This window comes from Scardinius erythrophthalmus (genome assembly GCF_964197995.2).
Source record: "Scardinius erythrophthalmus genome assembly, chromosome: 10".
Classification (NCBI taxonomy): domain Eukaryota; kingdom Metazoa; phylum Chordata; class Actinopteri; order Cypriniformes; family Leuciscidae; genus Scardinius; species Scardinius erythrophthalmus.
In genome coordinates this window covers 13,199,891-13,213,349 of record NC_138230.1, presented here as the reverse complement: position 1 = coordinate 13,213,349, position 13,459 = coordinate 13,199,891, and the positions used below count along the sequence as shown (strand labels likewise).

Sequence of the window (13,459 nt, the reverse complement as noted above, 5' to 3'; positions counted from 1 at the left end):
TCACTTGCTTGGTTGTGAACTCCAGTAAACAACCTGGTTTTCTTTTATTAGTGTTAAATGAACAAGTGATGTTTGTTTGTTTGTTTGTTAAGTTATAAGAGGTTGCAGTGTGCTCTTGTTTCACAGAGCTCTTTGTATGAGAAGGTGAAATATATTGAGCGAGGAGTGAAACGTGTGTTCCGTATTTGCAATTTTAGCTCAAATCCAACAGTATCAGCTCAGGATTCTGCTGCAATGAATGTGAAATTTTGGAAAGCTAAAAGTAACTTTTTATAATCATTAGATCTGTATTATTGTGTCAGCACCAAGTGAGGGGTGGCTTTTCTTTTTCTTGTCCTATAATGAGCTCACATACATACAAACACAAAGATGCTGACAGTCACTCAACCGGTGCAGAATCATGTTAGGAAACCTGCCTCAGTCTCCTTGGTTTCCGCCTGTCAGCCTTCTTATAGCAGAGAGCCCTCAAGGGATCTACCTTATGCCTTAATGGGTTGTTATTTCCAAGCCTCCTTGTTATGATGACTGTGTGTGTGTGTGTGTGTGTGTGTGTTTATATGTGGGTGTGGGTGTTAGAGGACATACCATGAGCTCAAGGTTGGCCGATATTCAGTGTGATGTGGCGAGGGCTACCTCTGATTGAGCTGTTTCTCACACCATCTTCATCCCACCAGGACTCAGATGATGTCCACCGGAGACACAGCATATGTCACGGGCCCCCTCGACCAGCCAGAGTGGTGTCATCCACCTCCGAGGAAGAAGAGGCTCTTACGGAAAAGTTCCTTAAAATGAATTGCAAATACATCACTGATGGCAAGGTGAGTGATTTCTGTGAACAGATTCTGTTAGTCGGGCGCACAGATTGTTACTAGTCACTGGATTTACCAAAATTTGCCATATTTGTTTGTTAGAGGTTGTATTAGAAATATATACACTACCATAGAACTTAATACCCAATTGAAATAAAATTTGCACAGATGCATTAAATTGATCAAAAGAGACTAAAGTCTTTTACCTTGTTACAAAAATTTACTTATTCATCAAAGAGTTCTGAACAATATGTGTCACGGTTTCCACAAAAATATTAAGTAGCACAACTGTTTTCACCATTGATAAAGAGAAGAAATGTAAGAAATATATATTTGAATATATATTTCTTACACAATAATAATAATAATTATTTCTAAAATATTGCAAAATAAATAAATACATATTCCACTTTAATTATGTCTGTGAAATATATGGTACTTGTTACTTTTGGACGGACAGAAATTATGATCACGAAGTCTACAAAAATGTTCACAAATTTTTTAAGTATTTTCTGAGCAATCACTCATATAGGCTACATTTCCCATGCTGATCTATTATTGTGGTATCACTGATTTCCAATTTACCCCTAAACAGTACATGAAAACCAAATCAAAAACATTGGTTGCATTTCATGTTGATCTCTTCCTGTCTAAGTTGATGGTGTGTGGCCAGAATAATCAATATACAATAACAATATGTACTGATTTTTACTGTGATGATCATGTCTGGACATGTACAAGAGTAGTGTATGGTCTACTGATTTGTCATTGCCATCTTTCTCCTCTGTTCTCAATCTTTTAGGGTATAGTAAGTGGTGTGCTTCTGGTAACTCCAAACAACGTCATGTTTGACCCTCATAAATTGGACCGACTGGTGCAGGAGCGAGGATGTGAGGAGTACGGGATCATGTGCCCGCTGGAGGAGGTGCAGTCCGCAGCCATGTGCAGGGAGATCACCGACATCAGGGTCCAAGAGCTCGTACCACCGTAAGTTACTTAAGTGACACTTACTTGCACATAATTTTTGCTACAGATATGATAATTGCTCCTATATGATCAGACAGCACCCTAGCAACCCCCTAGATTACTCTAGCAACTGCATAGCAACATGATAACAACCACTTTGATCACATTAGCGGGGAAATGCAAGTCATGTAGCAATGTGTCATGTTTTTTTTTTTTTTTTGTCAACCCAGAGATCTAGAGCTTGAGCCTTCAATACCTGAGGTAAGCCATCTCAAGAGGGCACCACGTCTCAATGCAGGCGATGCGGCACACCGAATCCGCGAGACGGGCAACGACAGCACCAGTACGGCCCCTCGCAGCACGGAAGCTTCTCTGTCCGAAGACGTTTTTACCGAGTCAGAACTTTCTCCAGTCCGTGATGATCCCCTAGCAACATCTTCTGACGAGCTGCAGCCGATAAAGTCCTCTGGTGCGTCTTCTGAATCTGTGCAAACCATCAACCAGGCCGCGGCAACCACTGAAGAACCTACAATGGCTGACAAAAAGGACGTAAAAGAAGCTGTACAAAATACAGGAACGGAGGGAAGAGGATGGAGGGATGGTGGCATTGAGCAGAGTCTGAATGCCACAGGTTTATCCACTGAGGTACTGTCTGAGAACGTTCTGGAGAATGCAGTGAGGGACCAACCTGCAGATGAGGCCAAATCCCGCACCACATCTGAGTCGCTTTGTTCGGACACTGTGGCTGTTGAGGATTTTGCAAAAGCCCATGAGTCACAGAAGAGCGTGGAAGCGCAGACTATGCAATCCACCAGTGATACGAAGGAAGGAGAACAAAAGATTTCCAATGATTTCACACCAGCTATTGAGCTTGGAGCAGATGAGGGACAGAGGACAGAGGAAGGTAACCTACTGTTAGCACATGTGTTTAAGTCAACATGAAATCAAATCTGACACCATTACATGATCTTATTTGTACCTGATTCATCAGTTCACGAAAAACACCATTCTTTATATTCTGTCATTAAAATTTGGTCCATATATAGTAAAATATGTACTTTTTAAGTACTGTTTTTATTTATTTTGATTATATGTGTATAGTTATATATGGTAACACTATAATAAGGTTCATTAGTTAACATTAGATAATGTATTAACTAACATGAACTAACCATGAGCAATATAATTATTACTGTATTTGTTTATCTTTGTTAATGTTAGTTAATAAAAGATAAAGCTGTTGGTTGTTTGTTCATGGTAGTTCACAATGCATTAACTAATGTTAACAAGAGTTTAATAAAGTATTAGTAAATGTTGAAATTAACATTAACAAAGATTAATAAATCCTGTATAAGTGCAGTTCATTATGTTCATGCTAACTAATGTAATTACCTAATGTTAACTAATGAACCTTGTTGTAAAGTGTTACATATATATATATATATATATATACAGCATATACCATAATCAAAAAAAATTGAGTGCATCTCTAAAGGCTACAGCAAAAATAGCAAGTAGTGATAAATCTGAAAAAGTAGTGGGAAATATCAAGATGTTATTGATGGAGACATTTTTGAGAAAGGATTAAAAAAAATCCCTTCTTACTTTTTGTTTTACTCTGAACTTCGAACATAGAAAATGCAAGTAAAATGGGTTGCAATGTTTCATGTTGACTTTAAGCTTATTTCTCATTGTAGCTCGCTCTCTCTTTCCCCAAGGATATTGCTTGAATAAAAGATATCCAATCCTTGATGACATTACATAACTTACAAATATATCGAAGTGTCAACCTCCATTTGATCCTGCTGTATCACTGCTGTAGTCTAATGAGGATGTGGCCCTAAAAAATATGCTGAAAGACACATTTTCAGTTAGTGTTGCTGGAGATCCACAGATTTAATTTGTTCCATTTATTTATTTCTCTCCAGTACACTAATAACATCAGCTCACTCAACATGACAGCTTATTTAGCATACGCTGCATTCAGCATGCATAAATATGCTACAATGTAGATTAATCAAAATGGGATGCAAGATTCATGTTTTAGTTTAACACGCTGAGATGACTATGAAAAACAGGTGCAGTTGTGCTGTTTGTTTCCTTTCCCAGTGGTGCCGTTGCCCAAAGGCCAGGAGAAGTCCAAGTCGCACAAGTTCCTGTGCCTGCGTGTTGGCAGAGCCATGCGGAAGACCTTTGTCTCCCACGCCAGTGCCTCAATGCTGCAGTACGCCCAAAGAGACAGGAAGCACGAGTACTGGTTCGCTGTTCCTTCCGAGAGGTCAGTGCTATTCCCAGTTTGGCTGCACTCCACTTTAAATGTCACCTTCCTGTTCTGTCAAAATGGAATTGTTTACTGATTTGCTGCTCCAGACCCAGGTGTAGGATGTTTTTTAAAACATGCTTCAAAAAGTGGATGATGGGTGGGCCAGAATATTTGGCATCACCCCATGTTTTTCAACCAGCTTAATTTTGGAAGAAAAAAAAATTTGATAGACCGGTCCCTGCACCCCCTGACTTAAGGGGATATTTCACCACTGGAAAGATGAATGTGTATTTAAATTGGGTCATTTATGTAGTAGAAATGTGAAATTATTTTAGAAGTTGGTGCCTTCTAGACTGAGAAAAGCCAGAAAATGTATTTTTGTCTCATGTGGATGAAAGACTACAACTCCCAGAATGCACTTGCTTCGCTGCCCTACGAGGCCACTCCTAGGCCACGCCTACTGGTTACAGAGGGCAGTATCGGAAGAAATGATACAACTAGGCTACTAGTTGACTCGAAACTGAAAAGAGATCCCACCCCCTATGGGCGGGTTGAAAACATGTGAAACTAACTCCTACTGGCTGTAGTCTCTCGCCTCTGGACAAAAAAGCCTCAGATGACGCGAAATTATGATTTTTTTCAGAGTTTTTTTTCCAGACACACAATACAGAAATCTCTTGTCTCAGGGGACATAAGGGAGGGAAGCACGGCCATTCGAAAATACTATCGGGTTTCGACTGATACAAAGCTTAATGCTAATCGGTGTAGTATCCCTTTAAGCATTAAAGCACCTAATAAAGCACAGTGCGATTTGCTGTGAGCAGCCGCAACAAGGAAAAATTCTAACAAAAACAAAGCAGAAGAGGAGAGAGAGCAAAACCGAGTCCACTATAAAACTATATCACTAACTAAGCGAAATCACAATCACTATGCCCACCCGTAACCCCAGTCTCGTTTCTCCCAAAGTTTTTTCTCCATTTCTGTCACCTGGTGGAGTTTGGGTCCCTTGCCACTGTCGCCTCTGGCTTGCTTAGTTGGGGACACTTAGTATTCAGCAATATTATTGATTTGACTTCACTGACAGTATTGGATGAGAACTGAACTGAGCTGGATGATGATGACATCACTGTTTCTGCAGAACTGTTTTATAACTGAAATGAATTAATTTCATATTTGATGCTCTGATTTCAGTTGAACAATGACTGTGTACTATTGTCTTTTTAGAGCTGCTTTACTGCAGAATTTAATTCTTTTTGAATCATTATTTTCAATTCACATTATATTTGTGTAATTCAGTTTTAAATTGTAATAATTCGTCACAATATTGTTGATCAAATAACTGCAGCCCTGGTGAACATACGAGACTTTGTTCAAAAAATTATTGACAATCTTAAAAACCCCAAATTTTTGCCGAGTTCATGCGCATAGGTTTAGTACCTATGATCACGCGCGTGAACTCGGCAATCGACTACTTTGGACTTCACCCGAAAACAGGATGTAAACACAGGTATTTGCGCTGGCTTAAATAACATCATTTTTATACATTTCTTTCACATCTACTGCAGTCAGATTCACTCGTGTTCACTCTGAAGGAATCACTCACATTTTCTGTGCACTTGTAATGACACATCAAGGATGTTAAGAGGCTAAAAGCAGGTTCAGTTCTTGCCCTATTGAAGTCAACAGGGTGCAAATTTTAAAAATAGAATATCTCGGTGTAGGCAACACCGATTTTTGTCGTTGTTCTCTGTATTGACAGCACTCCAAATGTACAAAAAAATGAGCTCAATGTTAAAATTGACCGGAGTTCTCCTTTAAGAATCTAAGTACATGAATCTGCTAGTTTATCCTATGTCAGTCCTTTAGTCTTTCTGGGAATGAGATCTATCTGGTGACTCTAGAAATGACTGAGGCTAATTACCTGACCTACTAATCTGAATGTTCAAAAGCAAAGCCTTATGTAATCCGTCACAGAATCTGTTACTTCTGTATAATACAGCTATTCAGCCACAGTCAGACAGATTTAAGAGAGATTTACATGCTGCATGTGTTTTTTCATCTCCAAACTGAATTATGCATGGATCAAGGTTTTTCCTGGAGCAATAAATCAATATAATTAGCTAAAACTACATCATCTCGAACAGATGAGAGTGATTCCATATTTATGATCATAAAAGGAAATCAAATATGACGTTTAAAAAGTTGCTTTGTACTGCGTAACGTTTGCGTTCTGTCTGACGTTTGCTTTCTGTGATGTGTGAAAAAGCGTAATTTCACCCTGTGTCTGTTTGACTTTGTTTAGTCTTCTGACATATCCGCTCATTTGACCTATGGTGTTATATAACGTAAGTTTTGCATGCTTGGTTTTTGGGATTTAACTTTGTATTTGAGTGTTCTATATAGTTCACACATGGTTCACGACCTCCATCTTGACCTATTAAACTCACACAAACCGTGTCTGCGTTCGTGCCAGGGTGGCATCCATGGATAAGATGTCTCGTTAAGTATCAGAGATGTGGCTATGGGAAGGCCAGCACAAATAACTGCTCTACTGTTGTCTGACCCAGTTTGGTGGCCAGTCTCATGATCCATTTGAGATATGACAATGGTCCATTTTATCATTTCTGAACCACAAAGTGAACAAAGTTAGCCATGTTAGCTGGAAAACACATACTTACGTACTTCTCATAGGCTGTAAGCTTTGCCACATGTCCTCATGAGTCGCCTGGTCCAAATCTCTCCATGGCCAGGTCATCAAGTGCAGGCCTATATATGTGTGTCTGAGCTTGTGCATGTCTGTATGTGTGTGTTTATGGTTGCAGTTCTTTGTAAATGATCTCTCAACATCAGTGCCATTTGCTAGCAGGACTTACAGGACAGGGTTTCATCACTGTCAACATGGCGTAATCACCTATAAGTTGCTGTTGAAATATACCATTATAAATTGAACAGAGCAATCTAGGAAAGTGGTATATCAGACTACAGACATGCATTGTGGTTGATTTAGATGTCAGTATAGAGCTGGACCATATTTTAAGTTGTTTATACAAAACGTGTATTATAATGTATCGCGCTTTACACAAGCTTCCTACACTTTCTGACTAAAATAAGAAACACTAGAAAAAGTCCTATCCTATCCTGTAGAGATACTATAGAGATTTCCATGACTTGTCCATGCACATTTTTTTAAAGTGCTCCTAGTGCAACTTTAAAGGGTTCCTAATTTAGTTTTGGAGGTCTCCTAGGTTTACATGCATCCAATATCAAAAAACACTTTAATTTTTTCATAATATACATTGCACATCACCTTATTTCTCAAAGAGTCTGAAAACGGTTCCTTTGAGATTCAGTCTCTCTAAACCCCTCCTTTCCGGTAGACTACTCTGCTCTGATTGGTCAGACGTCCCAGTCTGTTGTGATTGGTCTACCGCTCGCAGCATGTGTTGGAAAAGAAACACCTATTACCATATCTGAATTTCAGCTCCAGAGGCTTCCTTTTATTTTTCATTTACATCTAACAGTCATGGACACTGGCGCACAGTATTTTATTAATGGGCAACTAGAAAACATCTAATTTTAAAGTAATAAGGCCTGTTCACACCGGGACGAATTTCGCGCGCGATATTCGCCGACGTTTAACGCCTCGTGACTAAACAAAGGGCGCCAATGTGAGTGTGCACACCTACGTGAAAAACGTCACGCGTTAAAGCGTCATCTTTTAAAAAAACGCATCGGGTTCGTTTTTTTGGTTTGACGCGCCGCATCAAAAACTATCCGACCAATGAGATTGGCGCTTCTGGAGCTTCTGAAGTTACAGTAAAACACAACTTGGGCGCTCAAACACAAAACGGTCTTGCCGAGCACACATACGTAATGGCGAAGAAGTGTAGCGTCTAAACACTGCCGGGAAGAAATAAGACGAGGAAGATGCAAGGCAAGATGAATGTAGAGCTACTGGTCTCGTTGGTGTTGGAACATAAAGAACTATATGACAAACGCGACAGCGACTACAAAAATCTTGATAAAAGAGAACTGTTATGGAGTGGTATTAAGCGCCATCTAATGTCAGGGAATGAATTTGCATGTTCACTCGGCTCATCGTCAGCGAAAATCGCTTGGGTGTGAACACAAAAAACGCGTTGAAAAACGCTGGCGAATAACGCGCGCCGATATTCGTCCCGGTGTGTACGGCCCATTAGGATACCAATGACCTGATCTACACCGAATAAACCCTATACCTATTTTGTGTGTGTTTCCTGTAGGTCGGACCACCTGTATGCGTTCTTTGTCCAGTGGACGCCTGATGTGTACGGTGAAGGGCTGAGCGGAGTGACCCGAGAGCCTGGGTTTGTAGTGGTTAAAAAGAATCAGGATGCTGAGAGCGGGGAGCACGACAAACCAGTGCCTGATATCACGTTCAAGGACTGGGAGGTATGAACAACAACGACTGTAAGATAACAAGCCTTAACCTGTAATAATACATACTGTATAAATAAATAAATAATAGATTAATCATCTATTAATTGTCAATTCTACTAGTTTATGACTAAAAACCTAAAAAGTATTTTATGCATTCATGCGATATATTTAAATATTATCATTTAAATTATTTATAATGTGATTTATTTGATTGTCATAAATATTAATACTGATGTTAATTAATGCATGTGTTTTTAATCGAAATGTGTGTATTGTGTGGCTTTAATAATTAGGCTGATGTTTTTGTCGCAGTTGTGTTGTCACAGACATGTGATCATGAATATGCTTACGTGATGTTTATGTTCTCTCCCGAACACATGAGCCTGTTATTCACAGCAGCATTGGACCGTGTGTGTATGTGTGTCTTTTTTATTTATTTTTGTCCTATTCAGCCACTTCAACCATGTTTATGCACATAATAACATTGAGTTTGAATGCATGCTTGTTCCTGTTGCCAGTCATTTTCAATGTCTATTTTATATCTTGTTGCAGTGTCTTATGTTCATAATGACATCTTTTCCTTTCAAAGGATGTGATGAACTGGTATGTAATGTCTTTTCGTTGAAATGTGTGTTTGGCTTGGCTGTTACTGTACTGAGTGTTTGTCTGCAAATGGACACAATCATTTCATCATCCCTCTTAAACCACTTATAGACTTCAGTGAGCAAGACCATCTGACTGATAAATGTGGATTATGCATTTAAGTCAAGATAAAAAGTGTGAAAACTCCACGGAGAAGATAAAGACAACAATAGTTAATTGCCCAATAGTGATGATAGATAGCATATACACATATATAATCAAGCCCTGTTTTTATTTATTTTTTCCAGCTCTCAGCAAGCCATTTTTCTAGGCTACATAAAAATGCATTTTTATTTATAATATCTTCCAGATAGTTATTTGGCTATTATTTATAAAATATGACTCAAGCCCTGTTATCTGGGCTGGCCAGAGGGGAGGCCACATGAGTTCATGCTTTTCTGCTGCCCTGCCATCCTATTGGTCCCTGTGGGATATAAACAGCACAAAGCCTCTAGTTCACTTCTAAAAGTGTCTGTACTTCAGTGAGTCCACGTGGATACTAAATATTGGATACACACCTGAATATCTTGGGGCTTTCAGCAGAAGTGATGTTTTTCTCCAGAAGAATTAAGGAGGGATGTCAGCTAACGCCCAAATACAGCTTTGGCCTGGTAAAAAACGAGCCCTGTGTTTCTAATGTTTGTGTGTGGATGAGTGACTTGTGCAGAAGTGCACTTGACATGCATGTGGAGTGTGGTTATGTATCAAACAGCTGTAGCTTCTAGGCTTAGTAATTTACGTAATTTAAACATGACAGTAAAGTCTGCAGTGCAGACACTTTTTTGCAGTAGCCTAGCATACTTATACTATGCTTTTGCATACCGTGCGATATGCAGTAGCCTAATGTTAAGTTAATATTATTTTCAGCTCGTGCGTGCCATATGATAAACGTAATTTTGCTAGAAATTAATCAAACCGCAACACCTGACCCACCGCCTTGTCGATAGTTTTTCCACATGAAAAATTAATCCTTCGAGTGTCAACTTTTAAAAGTTTTGTTTTATTATTTTTATAACAATTAATCGGATCGCAATGAAACTGCACGCACAGATTTCCGTTGAGCTGCGTTTAGTTTCTTTGAACGCAAGTCTATTTTACCTTGTTGACCTCAGTGTTGAAAACGCAACGCTCTTGTGGCGCGTGACGATGTAAACAGACTGACTTTTTTTCTGCTTTTTGCAGCACCGCACGATTACGTTATTTTTATTAGTGGCGATTTTAAATCGAAATACGACCTCCTTGTTATAGTTGCATGAGAAAAGCTTTTTTCCTCTCTCTTTTAAAAAAACCTGTACTTGGCTGTTTTTATGATGAAAGCTGCAAAAACATGTTAAGAGCATTAGCCTTGTAGCCTATGCATATATTGCATAAATGCTAAAGCATGCTTCTGTTTGTACGAGTTAAACCCAATGGCATTTCTAGGATAGGGCATTTGGTTATATGAGGGTGGGCAAATTAAAGGAATAGTTCACTTAAAAATGAGTTCACTTACTCCCCCTCAAGTTGTTTCAACCTGTATAAACCTGTATAAATTTCTTTCTTTTTCTTTGCTGGACACAATGGAAGATTTTTTGAAGAATGGAAGAATGTTGGTAATCAGACAGTTTATGGACCCTAATGATCTCCATAATAGGACAAAAAAAGTCAGCTGTTTGGTTACTGACATTCTTCAAAATGTTGTGTTCAGCAGAAGAAATAAATTCATAATGGTTTGAAACAACTTGAGGGTGAGTAAATGATGACAGAACTTTTATTTTTTTTTAAGTGAACTATTCTTAAATCTATAGGAGGACCAAAGAGTGATGTTTTTTTTTTTTTATGAAACAATTTCAGCTGTAGCCTATGTTAGTGAATTTACATGGTCTTATTTAGGTATTATATGCATATGCTTACATTTTATTATGTGATATCTCTGGAATGGATTGCAGATGTGAGCAAATATGCTTTATAAATGCGTAATACTTTCAAAATAGTAAATATATCAGAAAAAAATTTATGCAGACAACTGACCCATAGCCACACCTCTTGTTACACCCATGTCATGGTGTAAAATTCTATATTTCAGCTTTGAAAACACTGTTTTATGTTGCTTTGCGGCATGCCATACTAATGAGCAGCTGGTCTGTGGACATTGCAGATATCTTTTCTGCCTTTGAGATGGTGCTGTTTGATCTCGTCAGGTGAATCCTGTTAGATTAAACTGATTCGCGGCACATGAGACCTGACTGCAGCTGTCTGCGTAAACACATGGGTCAAGAAGGAATTAAAGTGTTTTTCTCAGTCATTTGGTGGTTATATATTGCAGTTTTTGGACTTCGCATTTAGGTTGTGCAAAGAAAGTAAATGTCTTGATATTACTAACATGTCCCTTCCTCCATTTCCAATTGATCATTTTAAGCAGAAGAGAAGTGTGTCACGTAACTTCTGTCCCCTAACATGCTAATTCTTTGGTGTCGGGCTGTTTCTCATGCAACACCACTATTCTGTCTGTGCATTAGGTAGTTTCTGTGACTGAGTATTACCGGCGGATAGATGCTCTAAAGAGTGAGGACCTGCGCTCACTCTGCAAACGTCTTCAGGTGCCACACGCTCAACTCCACACAAACCATCACAAAGGCCACATCATGTCTGCCGATCAAGGAACATTAACTACAACATGAACTGACAGTTACTGTCAGAGTATCATCACGTATGATTCTACCAATATCAGATTTTTCACAAATTGAATGAAAGAAGACTATTCTACTCTTTGATCTAAGTAAGAATGCATTACTGTCTGTATTACAGAATTTGTTCCCCTTGATCAGCAGATTGCACTGGTCTTTATGTGGAGTGTGGAATAATAAAACTGGCCCTGAGTTGAGATACAGCCGTTTTAATATGAGATGACACTTAAAGGCTGATAGAGTTTCTGCAGTAGTACTGAAATTGGATATCTGGATGACAGGATGGGTTTTCGACGGCTTGAATATGAGGAAGCAGTAAAAAAGCAAATAAAGTTTCATTGTAATTAGTCACATGCTGTCCCCCAGAGCCCCTTTCAGAAGGGTTTAATCAAGTATCCATGCATTTGACTGCAGTGCTTGTTCTGACAGTATTCATCACACTATTAAAGTCAACATGAAATTACAATAAAACCGATTTTCTTTATTAATAAATTGGTACTGTGTCTGATTCGTCACTGCATCTTGTTCCATATGAATGAATTTTCTGTACTCTTTAATCAAAATGTAATAACTAACAATTATACTATATTATAAATTATATTATTATATCAATTATTTATTATTTAGATTATAACAATAATAATTTGCTCCACCTTTTCCCCCTGATGTCACCAAGGCTGTGTTAATGGTAAATGGAGTTAGTTCACCCAAAAATAAAAACTGTCATAATTTGCTCAGCACTCATGTTTTTCCAAATCCATAAGACTTTTGTTCAGCTTCAGAACACAAATGAAGGTTTTTTTTAATGAAATCTCAGATTTCTGTCCCTCCATTGAAAGTCTATTCACCCAAAACTCTAAAGCTTTAAAACGTTCATAAAAAATCCAAATGAATCAAGCAGTTTAATCAAAGTCTTTTAAAGAGACATGATTGCTTTATACGACGAACCGATTTAATTTAGGATTTTATTAGCATATAAACCTGACCATTTGTGTTCTGAAGATGAAGGGAAAGTCTAATGGGTTTGGAATGACATGAGGGTGAGTAATTGATGACAGTTTTCATTTTTCGGTGAACTATCCCTTTAAATATGTAGGCACTATTGGAAAGTAAATGTTGTAGGAAATGCAGACTTTCTAATGGTTATTACATTAGCCAGAATTAAATAAGTGGTCAAGCTTGTATGATTGACGTACAATGGATTACGAGTGTCATTTCATGTTGATTTTAAAGGAAAACCCATTCCTAAAAAGTGTGTTGATGAGGTCTTGCTAACCCTATTCCCTGCTAACATGAAAAAAGTGCAAACATCCAAGAATGCAAGGCTTTATTGAACACACTGTTCTAACTATACTAAAAAACCTATATCAGCTCCAAGTCTGATGTTTGTGGATGGAAAATTGTCATGTCCTTGGATATTTGCCTTGGTTTGCATTGCTGTTGGGGAACTACCCTGTTTTCCTGCTAACCTTTATCCCTGTGCTTAACTACAGTTATACTTTTCATTCCTTAACCTGAAAGATAAGCCTTCCCAAAGAAAGACCCTTTGTAAAATTCTCCTGCCGGCCAAATCTCGCTGATCTCCATCCATCCATCTTCCTCTGTCTACATCAGTTAGGTTGTACTGATGTAGAAACACACATTACCAGATTTAAAGCCTGATTCTTTTGGCTGATAAATGTGTGTCGCTGTAA

General features: G+C 38.4%; 1 protein-coding gene across 3 annotated transcripts in view; it reads left to right on the top strand.

Annotated features, from left to right (window-relative positions):
- The window catches only part of oxr1b (oxidation resistance 1b), a 53,202-nt gene that overhangs the window by 36,370 nt on the left and 3,373 nt on the right, over positions 1-13,459 (top strand). The window contains exons 7-12 of one of the 3 annotated variants that reach the window (XM_081376726.1): positions 675-818; positions 1,612-1,796; positions 2,006-2,679; positions 3,885-4,053; positions 8,301-8,469; positions 11,598-11,678. In XM_081376726.1, the coding sequence (XP_081232852.1) occupies positions 675-818; positions 1,612-1,796; positions 2,006-2,679; positions 3,885-4,053; positions 8,301-8,469; positions 11,598-11,678 (1,422 nt within the window). Of the gene's footprint in view, positions 1-674; positions 819-1,611; positions 1,797-2,005; positions 2,680-3,884; positions 4,054-8,300; positions 8,470-9,549; positions 9,711-11,597; positions 11,679-13,459 lie in introns of those variants that run through there. The other 2 variants (XM_081376724.1, XM_081376725.1) reach the window with 2 other exon arrangements.